The 13,068-nt window shown below is 47.6% G+C and overlaps 1 protein-coding gene across 2 annotated transcripts in view; it reads left to right on the forward strand.

Moving 5' to 3' along the window:
* Nucleotides 1-7,782, forward strand: part of OTUD3 (OTU deubiquitinase 3) — a 30,416-nt gene extending 22,634 nt beyond the window's left edge. For both annotated transcript variants that reach the window (XM_027572924.2, XM_027572925.2), the window contains 3 exons: nt 35-131; nt 1,298-1,482; nt 2,671-7,782. In XM_027572924.2, the coding sequence (XP_027428725.1) occupies nt 35-131; nt 1,298-1,482; nt 2,671-2,847 (459 nt within the window). In that variant the 3' untranslated portion in view covers nt 2,848-7,782. The remainder of the gene's footprint in view (nt 1-34; nt 132-1,297; nt 1,483-2,670) is intronic.
* Nucleotides 7,783-13,068: the final 5,286 nt, after the last annotated feature.

Below are 13,068 nucleotides of genomic sequence, written 5' to 3' on the forward strand. Positions count from 1 at the left end.
CCAGTCTTGAAGTGTTCCTTTGTTTCTTGGATAGGATTTTAATTTGATAGTCCAGAACCTGGAAGCTGAAAATTATAATATTGAATCTGCAATAATTGCCATGCTTCAGATGAACCAGGGGAAAAGAAATAGTAAGTCCATGATTGATATTTATATGCTTTCAGAATGGTTGTATTGGTGATTTTCCAAATGTTTATTTTTCATCAAGGCACAGGTAGTGATTATACTGTCATCTGTCACTTTCTGCATGCGGGCATGTTTTACAAGGCCCTAGCCCTGCCTTGGGGAGAAAGATAATCTGGAGTCGAGGGGGGCAGAGGGGAGACAGATGAGGAAACTGGTATAATTATATGTGCTAGTGTCGGGGAGTACAAGGCACTGGGGGGACACAGGGAAAGGCCAACCTAAGCTGGTCTTGGAGGGATGGAGAGTGTCAGGGAAGACTTTATTCTTTTCGAAAGAAGAATCCCTTATAAAACCAAAATGTTAACTGAAGTAGAATAGAGAGAGAAATAACTGAGTTTTCTAATGGATATACGTAGATGGCTAGCATCCATCAACTGGTGATAAATTAGAATTTTTTTTACTTGACCTGGGTTTAATTCTGTGACTCAGAAGATGGAAAACAAGATAGAGAGTCTTACTGTTTTCACAAGTTACTTTTATTTAAAATGATTTCAATACATATTGACAGATATGTGCCAGATACCGTTTCCAGCATTCCAGTTTTCCATGTGTTTGGGTATTTTCTTATCTTCTTTATCTATTTGCTGTACTTTCTCAGAAAGCTGTGAGTAACTTGGTCTTTGTGACGTTGAAACAGCACCGTCCAGGGTCCGTGCCATCCAGTATAGTGTGTACTTGACGCGCGTGGCTAAGTGAGAGTAAGGAACTGAAGTTTAACTTTTATTTAATTTTAGTTACTTTTAATTTAAATGGCTACGTGTGGCCCGTGGCTGCTGTATTGGGCAGTTCAGGTTTGGGGCCTGTTTCCTTTCTGGGTTTTGGGTGCAAATGAAAGATTTCCTCCTAAAAATACGTGTTAAAAAGTGGCTTAGTAAAACACTCTGCAGGTGGGAAGCCGATGATTAGGCTGATCAGCAGGTTATTTTTAAATTTATTTTCCAGGTATTACCAGTTATTTCCCCCCTTGTGTGCCCCACTGTATTGACTTGATACTAGAATTTTGCTTCAGGGAAACTTGCTCTCCGTATGACAGGTGATTTTGGAGTTATGCATTGTTAGGTTGCGTAACTGTCTTAGGTTCTCAATTTTAATAAAATCCTTTCTTTGGAAGATGCAGAGGAGAACCTTGAGTCCAGCGGCCGAAGTCTGAAGCAGTGTGGCCCTGTATGGGAGGAGGAGGGCAGTGGCACCAGACTCTTTGGCAATCAGGGCTTACACGAAGGCAGAACTGAAAACAATAAAGAGCGGGTCAGCCCTAGTGAAGAAAATAAAGCAAATAAAAACCAGCTCCCAAAGGTACGAAAGATGGGCTCGCAAGGGCAAGTGGTGGGCGGCTGTGCCTCAGTGGCAGGGGTGGGAACTTGGAGCTCATTTTAGGGTGTCATTGTTTTCTGATGTTTTTAAAGTAGTTATTGTAGAAAATACAGAGAGTGCGTAAGGGGATATCAAGAAGTAGAATGAGAACCTTGCTTGTCCAGTTTTCTATGTGTCAGTGTCCGCACAGGCCGCCTCCCTTTCCTGCCGTGTTACTGTGTATCCAGGTGTTTCCATGTTGTTATTATTTTTTTAAATATTTATTTATTTATTTGACAGAGAGAGAGACAGGGAGAGAGGGAACACGAGCAGGGGGAGTGGGAGAGGGAGAAGCAGGCTTCCCGCCGAGCAGGGAGCCCGATGTGGGACTCGATCCCAGGACCCCGGGATCACGACCTGAGCCGAAGGCAGACGCTTAACGACTGAGCCACCCAGGCGCCCCTGGGTGTTTCCATGTTAATCCGTGTTATAAAATCCCCATAAATGCCATCATCTTCGTTGAAAAACTTTGTGTGTAAATCTTTGTGTTTTGCATTATTATTATTATTATTTTTTTTTTATGTGTGTGTGTGGCTAGAGTCACAGTAAAGGGTATGGATATTTGAATCTTTTTAAGGCTTTTTCGTAAATTGTCAAATGCTTCCCGGAGGGGTTGTCTGTCTCCCTCCCTGCCTCTGACTCCTGCAAGTAGTATATGACACCATTCTTTTTACTGAATTTGGAATTCATTTTAAAGACGTGCACCAAGCAGTTCTGAGCCCCAAATGCAGCATAATGTAAAAAGCCACAGGCCAAGGTAAAGATGCAGTAAGCTTCTGCGGATTTTGTTAGGATTACCTGGGGCATTAAATTATGTAGAGACAGGTGTCCTATGGCATGTTTGAGCGTTATCTCTTGCAGGACTGGGGTTAATGTTTCTTGGGTCATTGTGTATTGGATTATGAGGAGAGTGGAATTGATTTCGTTTGCTAGCTCAGCAGAGGGGATAGAAATTTAAATGTAAATTTGAGCTGTGATGGGAAAGACATCACTTCTGGTCTGTTAGGTGGGTTTTCTCTGTTCTTGCTGAGAAGCAGTCTGTGCCCCCAGATCCGTTGGCCCCGAGTCCCCCTTTGGCAGGCGGCCTGAGTCTGCCGTGCGGGCAACTCACCCAGCGGCCTTCTCTTTCAGGTCACCAACAAACAGAGGCGGGAGCAGCAGCGACTGGAGAAGAAGAAGCGACAGGAGGAGAGGCACCGTCACAAAGCCCTGGAGAGCAGGAGTGGCCATAGGGACAGCAACCGAGGTGAAGCAGATGCGAACGCGCAGGTCACCTTGGTGAAGACCTTTGCCACTCTCAACATCTGACTCTCTGGCCTTCTGGGAGCTGCAAGAAGCGAATGGAAAATGGAGTGCTGTGTAGCAGGCTCTCCAGCGAGGCTATCCTCTCACAAAATGACACGCAACCCACAAAACTCACACACAAGCTCACACACTGAGTTCGTCTCCTTCAAGTTGCCTCTGTTTTGCTCAAACTTTTGTTAGTGATGTGTTTTATTTTATGAAAGTTCAGTGAAGTCATTCATGTTCTGTAATTAAAATATTGAGTTCTAGGGTTGGATGGTTAGTTCAGGCAAAACCTTTTAAGTGTGGTTTTATTTGCCTTGAAAAATCAGAGTTCAGTGACCCTGGGATTTTTCCTGAACATTTGGGGTGAGTTTTACCATAATTGTTCATGAAGTAGTTTAGATTAGTTCCTAGAAATTCAGAATGACAAGTTTCCTTTGTTTCTCTTTCATTTTCAAGCAGATATTCACATACAGGATAGTTTATAAACAGTCTTCAACTCAGGAACATGTTTAGATTTAATTTTCTACTAATCCAAGTTAATCAGAAATCAATTCAGGAAGTATTTTTCCCAAAGTAATAGCATATGAGGGTTGTGGCCTATTGTCAGGGTGGAAATTCAACAGCTATGTTTTTCTCCTTCCTGATTCTGATGCTATTTCAGATGGGATGCAGGTGCTGAGAGTTTGCTTGAGCTCAAGTCATACAATACACCTGACTGTTAATTGTGCCTGGACTTTGCTGGAAAAGTGGTAGTGTTGTTGAGGTTTTGGTACTTGTTTCTTAACATGGAGAAGGTGGCATGTTACCGCTTATGTTGTAATTCTGGGCTTCTGATCGTATGGAGAGCAGAACCCATAGTTATGCAGGGAGAAATGAAGAGATTCCTGAGTCTTTGTCTAGGGAGAGTCTAAAAGAGTTACTTGATTTTGTAGGGGCCTGGAAGGGTCTGGAAGAATAAGGCTTTTCAGGTTCACATTTTAAGTAATTAACTGTATTTTCTTCCTTGCTGTTCTAGACTAAGATGCCTTCAGAGAAGTAGTTTGACCTGTTGCTCAGTTTTCTTAGTGTCGTGAAAATGGAATCCCATAAAATGCTGCATTTCTTTCTTTCTGTTCCAGCCCTTTCTGGGATCTTGATGTTGGAAAAATTCTTCCACACTCTAGCACTTGTCAGTGACTTAGGTTAGACCAACAGGGCCAAAAGCCATGGAATGACTCCACAGTTCTGACATGGATTTGGGAGGTGGAGAGAGGTCATTCTTAAGACTGGTAGGTGGGTGTGAACTTTCAGCCTGGAACCATGTATGAAGTGGACAGTCGTGGACAGCCTTGGCCTTCTGGGGACCCAGTATTTGGACAAATAAATTCTGAATGAAAAGGTAAATTAGTTACTTCTCCACCTCAGACTTCAAAATTATAACCGTTCCAAGGAGAAATGAAAACCATAAAAATGTTTTGACTGAATGGATGTACCATTGTCTGGGCCGGCCCTGGATTCATTGAATTCCTTTTATCAGCAGACGATTTGCTTTCTCCAGTTTTAATGATGTGTTTTAATTTTTTGTTCGTTGACTTCAGTGACTTTTTATAGTTGAAGCATCTGTAGTTTCTTGGAACTGCTGTCAGGCTATTGTGGTTTAGGCTTCTTCCTGGTGCGGTGCTTTGTAATAGTAGCAGATTGGGAAAGTGCGGAGCATGTTTTCTTTGCACATTGTGGAGTCCTGAGTCTGAGGCTCTAGTACTCAGTCCCTACAGGTGCAGGGTCTCTGTTGCCTTAGTTTCCAAGGGAGTGAGATCCAGTGCTTAAGGATCAATCATTCTCTTGGCTTTTGACTCTGGACACTTTCCTGACTGTGGCTGATCTTTTCTGAGTGAACACTCTTTCTTGTCTGTCTGGTAGGGCGAGAGGGCCAGAGACCAGATCCTCTCAAGAAGGTCAAGATTGTGTATCAGAAACTCAGCAGAATTAGGAGTCTGAAATAGCATAAGGGATACCCCTTGTCAGGAGCAATAGAATTGCTTTATTTACCTGGTTAATGAAGGTGGCCTTGGGCCCTGTTGGGGTTTTAGAAGTTTTAACTAGAAGCTGCTAAAAAATATTGGGCACACTTATTAACAAATTACCAAATTCTGATAGTAGACTTCAGCATTTCTGGGGTAAAATAACAGTGGTTTTAAAAAGTAATCCAGCGTCAGTAATTTTCTCTTATTACCATTTCATAGTTTTCCAGTTAAAATTGGTCTGCATTTAATACATTAATTATTAGGAATGGGGTAGACGTACCCAACTTTAGTGATCTCTTCTTGCTAAGCGTGTGAATTTAGACTTCACTGCCTCAGTCTCACTGAAGTATGAGGTAGATGGGATCCATATAATTGGTTGCCTTTTGGGCATTTGAAAATTACTTTATTGGCAGCCAGCATGGAGGTCCAGTGAGTTTGGCCCTGGGATGACTGTTGTCAGTGACTCTTGTCCCCAGTACAGTGACTCACGTGCATTCCATGTTGGGAGGTGCGTCTTGCTTAGCCTCTGTGCTGTGTCTTGGCCGTTAGAGGTTTATGTCATGTGGGATTGTCTCGGTAGCTTGTAGTGAGGTCAGGAGAAAGGGGATGGGGCAGTGGTCTGTAGCTGCTTATTAGTCTTATGAACTGTATATAAGGTTTTATGGATTTTAAAACAAGTTTTTTTAAAGGTCAAAATAAATAAAATTTTAGTGGCCACCGCTTTGTACTAGAGAGGTAGCTGTATTGAAACAACCTAGAACCACACCTTCTAAATAACATAGTTGCCATCAGGAGATATTAGGGAGATAGAATGCATATGTATATTTAATTTTTCAGTGGTGTGCACATAATGCTTTTTGGAGCAGAGCCTGGTTGAGGGATGGTGGCAGAAAGAAAGATCTTGAATATCAGCTGAGGTTGCTGTCTGTAGTTTCTTTTATAAGCTCTGAAAACACTTCCAAACCCATCTTGATCCCCAGGGCTTGTGAAGTGGGGTCTCCCTTGTGGGGTGGCTTGAGTGGGCGTCACAGGAACCTTCGAGGAGGTCATCGGTAGCGCCCTGCCTCGTCTCCCTGGGGTTTACAATGTGAAATGACGCAGCCCTGGGGGAGGAGGGCCGTGTGACGTCGGGGAGAGCTGCTCACGTGTTAGGTAGGTAGGCATCCGATGGACTTCGGCACTGAACTGTCCTCGTGGTGGGTCCCTGTCGTCAATGTGCAATTTCTCTCATTCTGAGAAACTTTAGACTGCCTGGGTTTTACTGGGTCAACATAGAATGCCGTCAGTTTACCTCTGTGAAATGGTCAGCTCGAATGTGCAGTCGGTTACTGGAAACTGGGATTTCTAGTCCACACTGACTGACGGTCTCCCTGAGTAAAGGGATGAAAATGGAGCACTTGGTCTCCGTGGGTCACATCTGGGGCCCTCTCTGACTCCCATTTCAGGCAGACACGTGGCTCTTCACCTTTTTACCTTTTTACCTCAAGGCTCTGTCTGTCTGTAGCAAACGTCTAGATTCAGAGTCTGCTGCTGTTTTTCCGTTTGGTCATTTTCACTCTTCACCATTCGTTCACCTCCGCTTTCAGAACAGGCGTTGCTAAAACTCTGGGGCCTTCCGACAGTTGTTCTGAGGTGATTTAGTAATGGCACTTTTTTACAAGATGTGTTTTCCTGACTCTAAAGCAGATTGTGTTTTTCCACTGACGTTGAAGCGAAGATCTTCTAGATGGCATGTTTAGGGAAATCTTCTGCCGTCACATATTAGAGGGGGAATGGGTAACTGGTGTGACGTGGAGATGGTGACCCCCCAGTCCCAAAGTGCTTGCATGGTGTGGGGCCTGCCTGCACCCCGCGGCCCAGTCCCCGGGGGGGAAGCTGGGCCTGCAGGCGGCCTCGCCCTGCTCGGGCCCCAGGTGATGCTCCCGGTGACCTCAGGCTCTTAGCCATGTCTTCTAAGCTTACTGATCTCTCTCTCCTAGTTAGAGGTGCTTTGTAGCTCGGTTAAAATGGTTAGCATCGTTGCGAAGTTACTGGAGAAGGGGCTGCGGTCATGACGAATGTTTCTGTAGAGCTCGAACTTCTGTGTGGTGGCTCTGTTTCCAGCAGGGCAGCCCCGTGCTCCAGAACGGCTGCCGCTTCCTGCGCCGGTCGTCAGGTGGGCGACAATCCCCAAGCGTCTGAGGGCTGCCCCTGCCTCTGTGCATGTCAGCAGCCAGCAGGTCACCGTGCCAGCCGTCGGGGACAATCACTAGAGCTCAGTCAGAAACCGCAGCCTGTGGTTTGGGGCCCCCGGCAGGTCCCTGGACCAAAACTTGAAGAACTGGTGTGGGGGTGCCCACGTCTTCCCACCCTCATTGTTCATTTTCCATGGCGGGAAGGGCCCTCGGCCTCCCTGGCCACCCTTCCAGCAAGCTCCAGAGACACCGAGCTCAGTGAGAAGGAAGGAAGGAGCCGGGAGTTAGACTTGAGCCCTGCCTGTTCTCGCTGACACAGATGTGCTGGTGGGCGTGAACCCCTTGGGGAGGAGGGCAGGTGTGTCTTTGGGGAGCACAGGCCTTCGCAGGCTCAGGAACCTTCTTTTTTCTAATTGCACTATACTTGTTCTAGCTTCAGTCTGGAGATATTTAAGACCTCCATGGGGTCACGATCCATAGACTTAGCAAGTCTTGCCTTATCTCTGGAGCTCAACGGGGAGAAATGTGACCATTGTCTGGTGTCCATAGTTCATTTCCTCTCGGTGGTTTCTTTTCACAGATTGTGTTCATCTGAACCATTTTATTTTTTATTTACCAAAGTACTGTACTTGGCTACTTGCAGTGTTTTCAAAACCAAATGTTTCTTTTTTGTGTGTGTTTTTAATCTTCCATACTTGGTGCAATAGAAGCTGCAAAGATGTGCCACTTTATCTATGAAATGGAGTTTTGTATACCAATAAATTCTAGTTTAAAGACAAAGAATGCTTCACGTTGTTTTTGCCACTGTGACCACCATTCGAGTGCATGAGACCGAGAGAGCATGCCAGCAAGTGGCCTTTTTAGGGGTCTTTCCGTGGAAGGCAGGAGGCTACAGTCATCTGCAGTCTCACTGGGCTTGAAGTTGCTGATGAGCTTCGGTACGGCTGAGCACCACCACCGCGCTTGCTGGCAGAGCCGCCCTTAAGGACGGGACGCTGAAGGTTCTGCTGATAACCTAGGAACATCTCTGAGAATTTGGAGTTGTCTAAATATGGAGCAGCTGGGGGCGCCTGGGTGGCTCAGTTGGTTAAGCGACTGCCTTCGGCTCAGGTCATGATCCTGGAGTCCCGGGATCGAGTCCCACATCAGGCTCCCTGCTGAGCAGGGAGTCTGCTTCTCCCTCTGAACCTCTTGCCTCTCATGCTCTCTATCTCATTCTCTCTCTCTCTCAAATAAATAAATAAAATCTTAAAAAAAAAAAAAAAATAAATAAATATGGAGCAGCTGTCTGTTGGCTGCCACCTGGGGGTTTCTCCGGAACTCTGAGGGTCGGTTTGACCCCATTCTAGGAGGAGGTTCAGCCCTCCAGATACAAGTGGACAGCTGTGACCAGAGTGCAAACACCTGGAGAGGTCCTCAGAAGGGGACAGGGCAGGGAGAAGGGCAGCCACAGAAAACCAGTAGGTAGGGAAGTCCTCAGCACTCACAGGCCCCAGCCCACATGAGGGCTCTGGCCAGTCCTGAGGTCAAGGCCGGTGTGGTCTCCCCGGGCCTTGCCACGTCCTTGGGATTTTGGCCTTGAGACTCCCACTCTCTCCTGTTCTAATTTTGTACTCACCAAGCAGCCTTTCGATTGGCTCCATAGTACCTTGCTACCAGAAGGTATCCAGGACCACCCTGCATGAAAGAAAATGTGTCTACTGGCAAGGACGTTTCCCCTCGGTCACTATTCTCCTCATGCGGTTTTCACCTCAGTCCGTGACTGAGAGACCTCTTGGTGCACGTTCCTGAGCCCGCGAAGTCTGGGGTCTGGACCCCGCCAACCCAACCGAGAATCTTTCTGAAAGATCCTACTAGAATCAAAATGATGTCCCAATTCAGGTGCTCCCTCAGCTGGAAACCTTCCCTGGCCTCCATTCCATCCTCCCGTGATTCACTGGGACCAGGGTGCCACCTGCTAGCTTGGGCGGGAGTCAAGGGGCTTCCTGCCAGGGCCCAGGTGACCGGTGAGGTCCTGTCTGTGAGGCGGGCTGAGCCTGTGAGGACGGAGAAGTGTTCTCAGGCCAAGTAGGGAATGATCAGAGTACACTAAGTTCGCTATTTACATTTTCCTCCAGGCTGACCCGGGGTGAATGACAATAGGATGCCAAAGATTGAAATAGCACAGGGGGGAAGTGGCTGATCTGTGTCCCTTTTTGATAACTTCATGGTTGCCTAGGAGAAAGCTGGGTTGGAAACCAGGTTTAAAGTTTGCCATTTAGCAGACACCCCACGAGCCCTTACCCGCCCTGCCCAGGGCACGGAAGGTGTTATGTGTGCCTTGAGATACAATAAAAACTTGTCACAGGATGCCCTGCGCCAGTGTGGGTTTTGGCTGGGCTGCTGGACAACGTGGGCACTCAGATCCTAGGGATTCAGCGATTGAGAACTTGTTTGGTTGTAAAGGATCAAGATTTAGAACTTGTCTGTTGGTAAGGGGCCGAGACCAATCCTGTCACTTCATAGGTTCTTGGCTCGGCAGAAGGAAAACTTTCCCACCCTGGAGAAACTTGTCTGAACCTCCCTATGGCAGAGGGACTTAGGTACCTCAAGGTACTCCGTTTTTATTCAATTTGTCCCCCCATCCAAGCATCCAAGAGTCCATCCCCCATTTGCTGAACCTGTGTGGTCCAGCGGTTCTTATTTTTGGGCATAGAATCAGACATGGACCCCTGTCCTCCAAGTTTCCAGGAGTGAAAGAGAACACACACACGATGTAAAAAGAGGTACTACGCTAGGAGGGCCGTGAACTCAGAGGGAAATCAAGGAAGGCTTGGTGGAGGAAGCGACATTTGGCCTGGGCTGAAACGGGAGAGAGGGAGACCCCAGAGGGGGGTGTCCCATGTGCCGAGGACAGAGTTTATTAAGGATATACAGTTTGGGGAAAGACTGGTCACTTTTTTTTTTTTTAAAGATTTTATTTATTTGAGAGAGAGCGAGAGGGAGAGGGGGGAGAGAATGAGCAGGGGAAGGGAAGGAGCAGAGGCAGAGGGAGAAGCACACTCCCCTCTGATCAGGGAGCTCAGTGTGGGACTCGATTCTGAGATTCCGGGATCGTGACCTGAGCCGAAGGCAGACACTTAACTGAGCCACCCAGGCGCCCAGACCGGGCATTTCTTCAAACATATCCTGTGGCTTTTGCTACCGAAAGACCAATGCCGTGCCGAGCGAATCCCTGAGATGAGGCGGACTTCGCCTATCCTGACTGCTGGGCAGTGTCAGGAGTTGACCCCCGGGTGCATCTTGACTTTGGAGCTCCTCATGGGTTGTAGCCCTACAGGAACGGAGCTGCGCATGCTCTCTCCGGCCAGGTGTGCTGCATTTCCTCCGTGGGACCTCCGTTCCGGGCACTGACAGTGAATGATTTTCAAACGTGTCCGCTTAAGATCAATGAGCACTCAGGGTAGTGAGCTCAGGCGCTCTTCGAATAAATGAATGTAGGATTTATCCTACGCATGATGCCACTTCCCTAAAATAATTCCGATTATCCTGTGTCCGTGGATTCAACTGAGCAGATATTTATCTGGCGTGTACTGTGATGGGTGCCGTAGAGGAGGCAAAAATACATAGAGCGGCCTGGCCGAGATGGAGTTTCCAAAATGCTCCAGACACTCTGAACGCGTTGTCTCACTTGAAACCTTTCAACCACCCTGTGAGGCTGGGGAGTCTATCCCCATTTTACATACAAGGGAATACATAACTGGCCCAAGATCACAGATTGACGGCAGGATTTGAATCTATGGCAGTAGGAACCCCAAACAAGGACCCCAATGACGGGGCGTAAGTGGACTGGGAAAGGTATAAACACATTGCCTGGTGGTTCAGAGGACGGTGAAACCTCCAGCTGGAAAAGCATCATGGAAAAGGTGGCATTTGAAATGCGCCTCCAGTGCGCGGATTTTCACATGTGAACAGGGAAGCTTCCAGGCTGAAGGCAGCTCTGGACAGAGGTGTGAAGGCTGGAAGGCAGCGGGCGGGGGCAGGTTCTGGGTCCGGTGGTGGGGGTGGGGGTGGGGGTGGGGGGAGTATAAAGAAATATATATGGCAGGATCACCGAGGCTGGAAAAGCAGATGACGCCAAGCTTGAATGCCAGGGGTTGGTGGCCAATGGGAGCTACTGATGGTTCAGGGGCAGAGGAGGGAGCGACGTGATGGAAATCAAACTGGGGGAAGATGAAGCCGGCCTCGGTGGTCAGGATGGTGACTGGCTGGAAGAGGGAGGTCCTGATGGTCTAGTCTTGCTCTGGGAAAGCATTAGGTATAGAATAACGTGTCCGTCTGCCGGTTGGCCACACCTGATGTGTCTCTATCTTTGGCATCATTCAGCTAGGGACCCCAGACGGAGGTCTGTGAAATCCTAATCGGAAGCTCCAATGCGCTTTGATTTCTAATCACTTACTCAGCAAGTTACTTGATCAAACATTTCATTAGTAGCTTTTGTTAGGGGTTAAGGGGGAACAAAGCAAATCAATCCAAATCGTGCCTTCAAAATTGGAGAGGCAATCTATAAGCATTCAGGTAACGGAGTCCCTCCCCCAGCCTTGACGTAGCCCCCAGGCCTCATGCATCCCTTCATTCAGTGAATTAATAAACAGAAAGCACTTAGAACAGTGCCTGCTAAATGCCAAGACTTGATAAAGTGTCAGCTATCATTATGGCTGTCGTTCATTCACAGAACCTGAACGCTTACTAGGTGCTAGGCATTGTTCTGTACTTTCACAAACGATAACCGATTGACACCTTGCCACAACCAGCCTGCCCGGGAAGCATCCTTGTTCCATTTGGCCCCATGTTAGGGCTTTTGGGATTTTAATGGGCACGCAAATCACCCAGGCGGTGGGAAGGGTGTGTGTGGGGGGGTGGTTCTTGTTGACCTACAGGTTCTGCCTCCGTGAGCCTGGGGTCAGGTCCGAGATCTGCATCTCTAACAAGTTCCCCGAGGATGCAGCTGCTAGTTTCCATGGGCTACATGGAGCAGCAGGTCTGGAACAGAAGCCACTGTTGCTAACTGGCTGAGCAGGGAGGTCTTGACCTGGAAACTGTGACCTCAAGTTCAGGGATTTTTCAGCTCTTTCCACAAGTCTGCTGCTGACAATCAAGTGTGAGTCCCCCAGACATGTACACGGAATTCAGACCCGTTGATTCATTCACTGAACATTTATTGATCACTGGGAAAACAGGCTGCACCAGGTTTATTTCGTTAAGTTCCAGTTTCCACTCTGCTGGATGCCACACACCTGTCGGGTGAGCAGGTGCCCGTCCCGTTGCTGCCTTACATCCATCGCTCCTAGAGCATAAGCTCTCTCCATCTCCCCAAGCCTGTTCCCTCTTCCTGTGCGACTCACTTATGCAGCGGTATCTATCACTCTAAGATGTTTGTAAGGGCTCCGTGGTTATTTCTCAGCATATTTATTATTGGCAATGCCAAGGGACTGATTTCACTAGCCTGGAAGCTACTTTGCTCCCTGTTGAAGGGAAATCCACGTACAAGCCGAATTTAGGTTTCCTCCTCGTAGCCTAAACCAAGTGGACACCAGAGGGCGCCTCAGGACCACTCTTCCCAACAAACGCGCTTGCTCGGTTCCCCAATCCCTGTGTTGCCCTAAGACTCTTTACCAAGCATCAGCATCATTCACAGCGGCAAGGGGGGCTCACCCGCTCCCTACTTTGTTTTTGCTAACATAGAACTTCTTCACCTTTCAAAGTTTATGATGATCATCCCTTTGATTTCTTCTCAGCTCTTTCCTGCCCTCAAAGTCCCAAAAGTTGCACACACGCCATGAAAAGGACAAAGGGCGTGAACATTTATTGCGTGTCTGCTATGAGCTTTGTCCCCTCCATGTAGTACCTTGCCCCATGCTTGTCTCATTGAATGGGCTCATTCCCACCAGGGCAGGTTTTATCCGCATACTGTACATAGAGAGTGGAGATAATTCTGTCCATAGTTAGGAGTAGAATCTGCTGAAGTACATTGCTTCCAGGATAGGCTGTATCCCACTTGGGAGGAATCCTTCGGTGCTTTA

Source organism: Zalophus californianus, chromosome 4 (assembly GCF_009762305.2).
Source record: "Zalophus californianus isolate mZalCal1 chromosome 4, mZalCal1.pri.v2, whole genome shotgun sequence".
NCBI classification, from domain to species: domain Eukaryota; kingdom Metazoa; phylum Chordata; class Mammalia; order Carnivora; family Otariidae; genus Zalophus; species Zalophus californianus.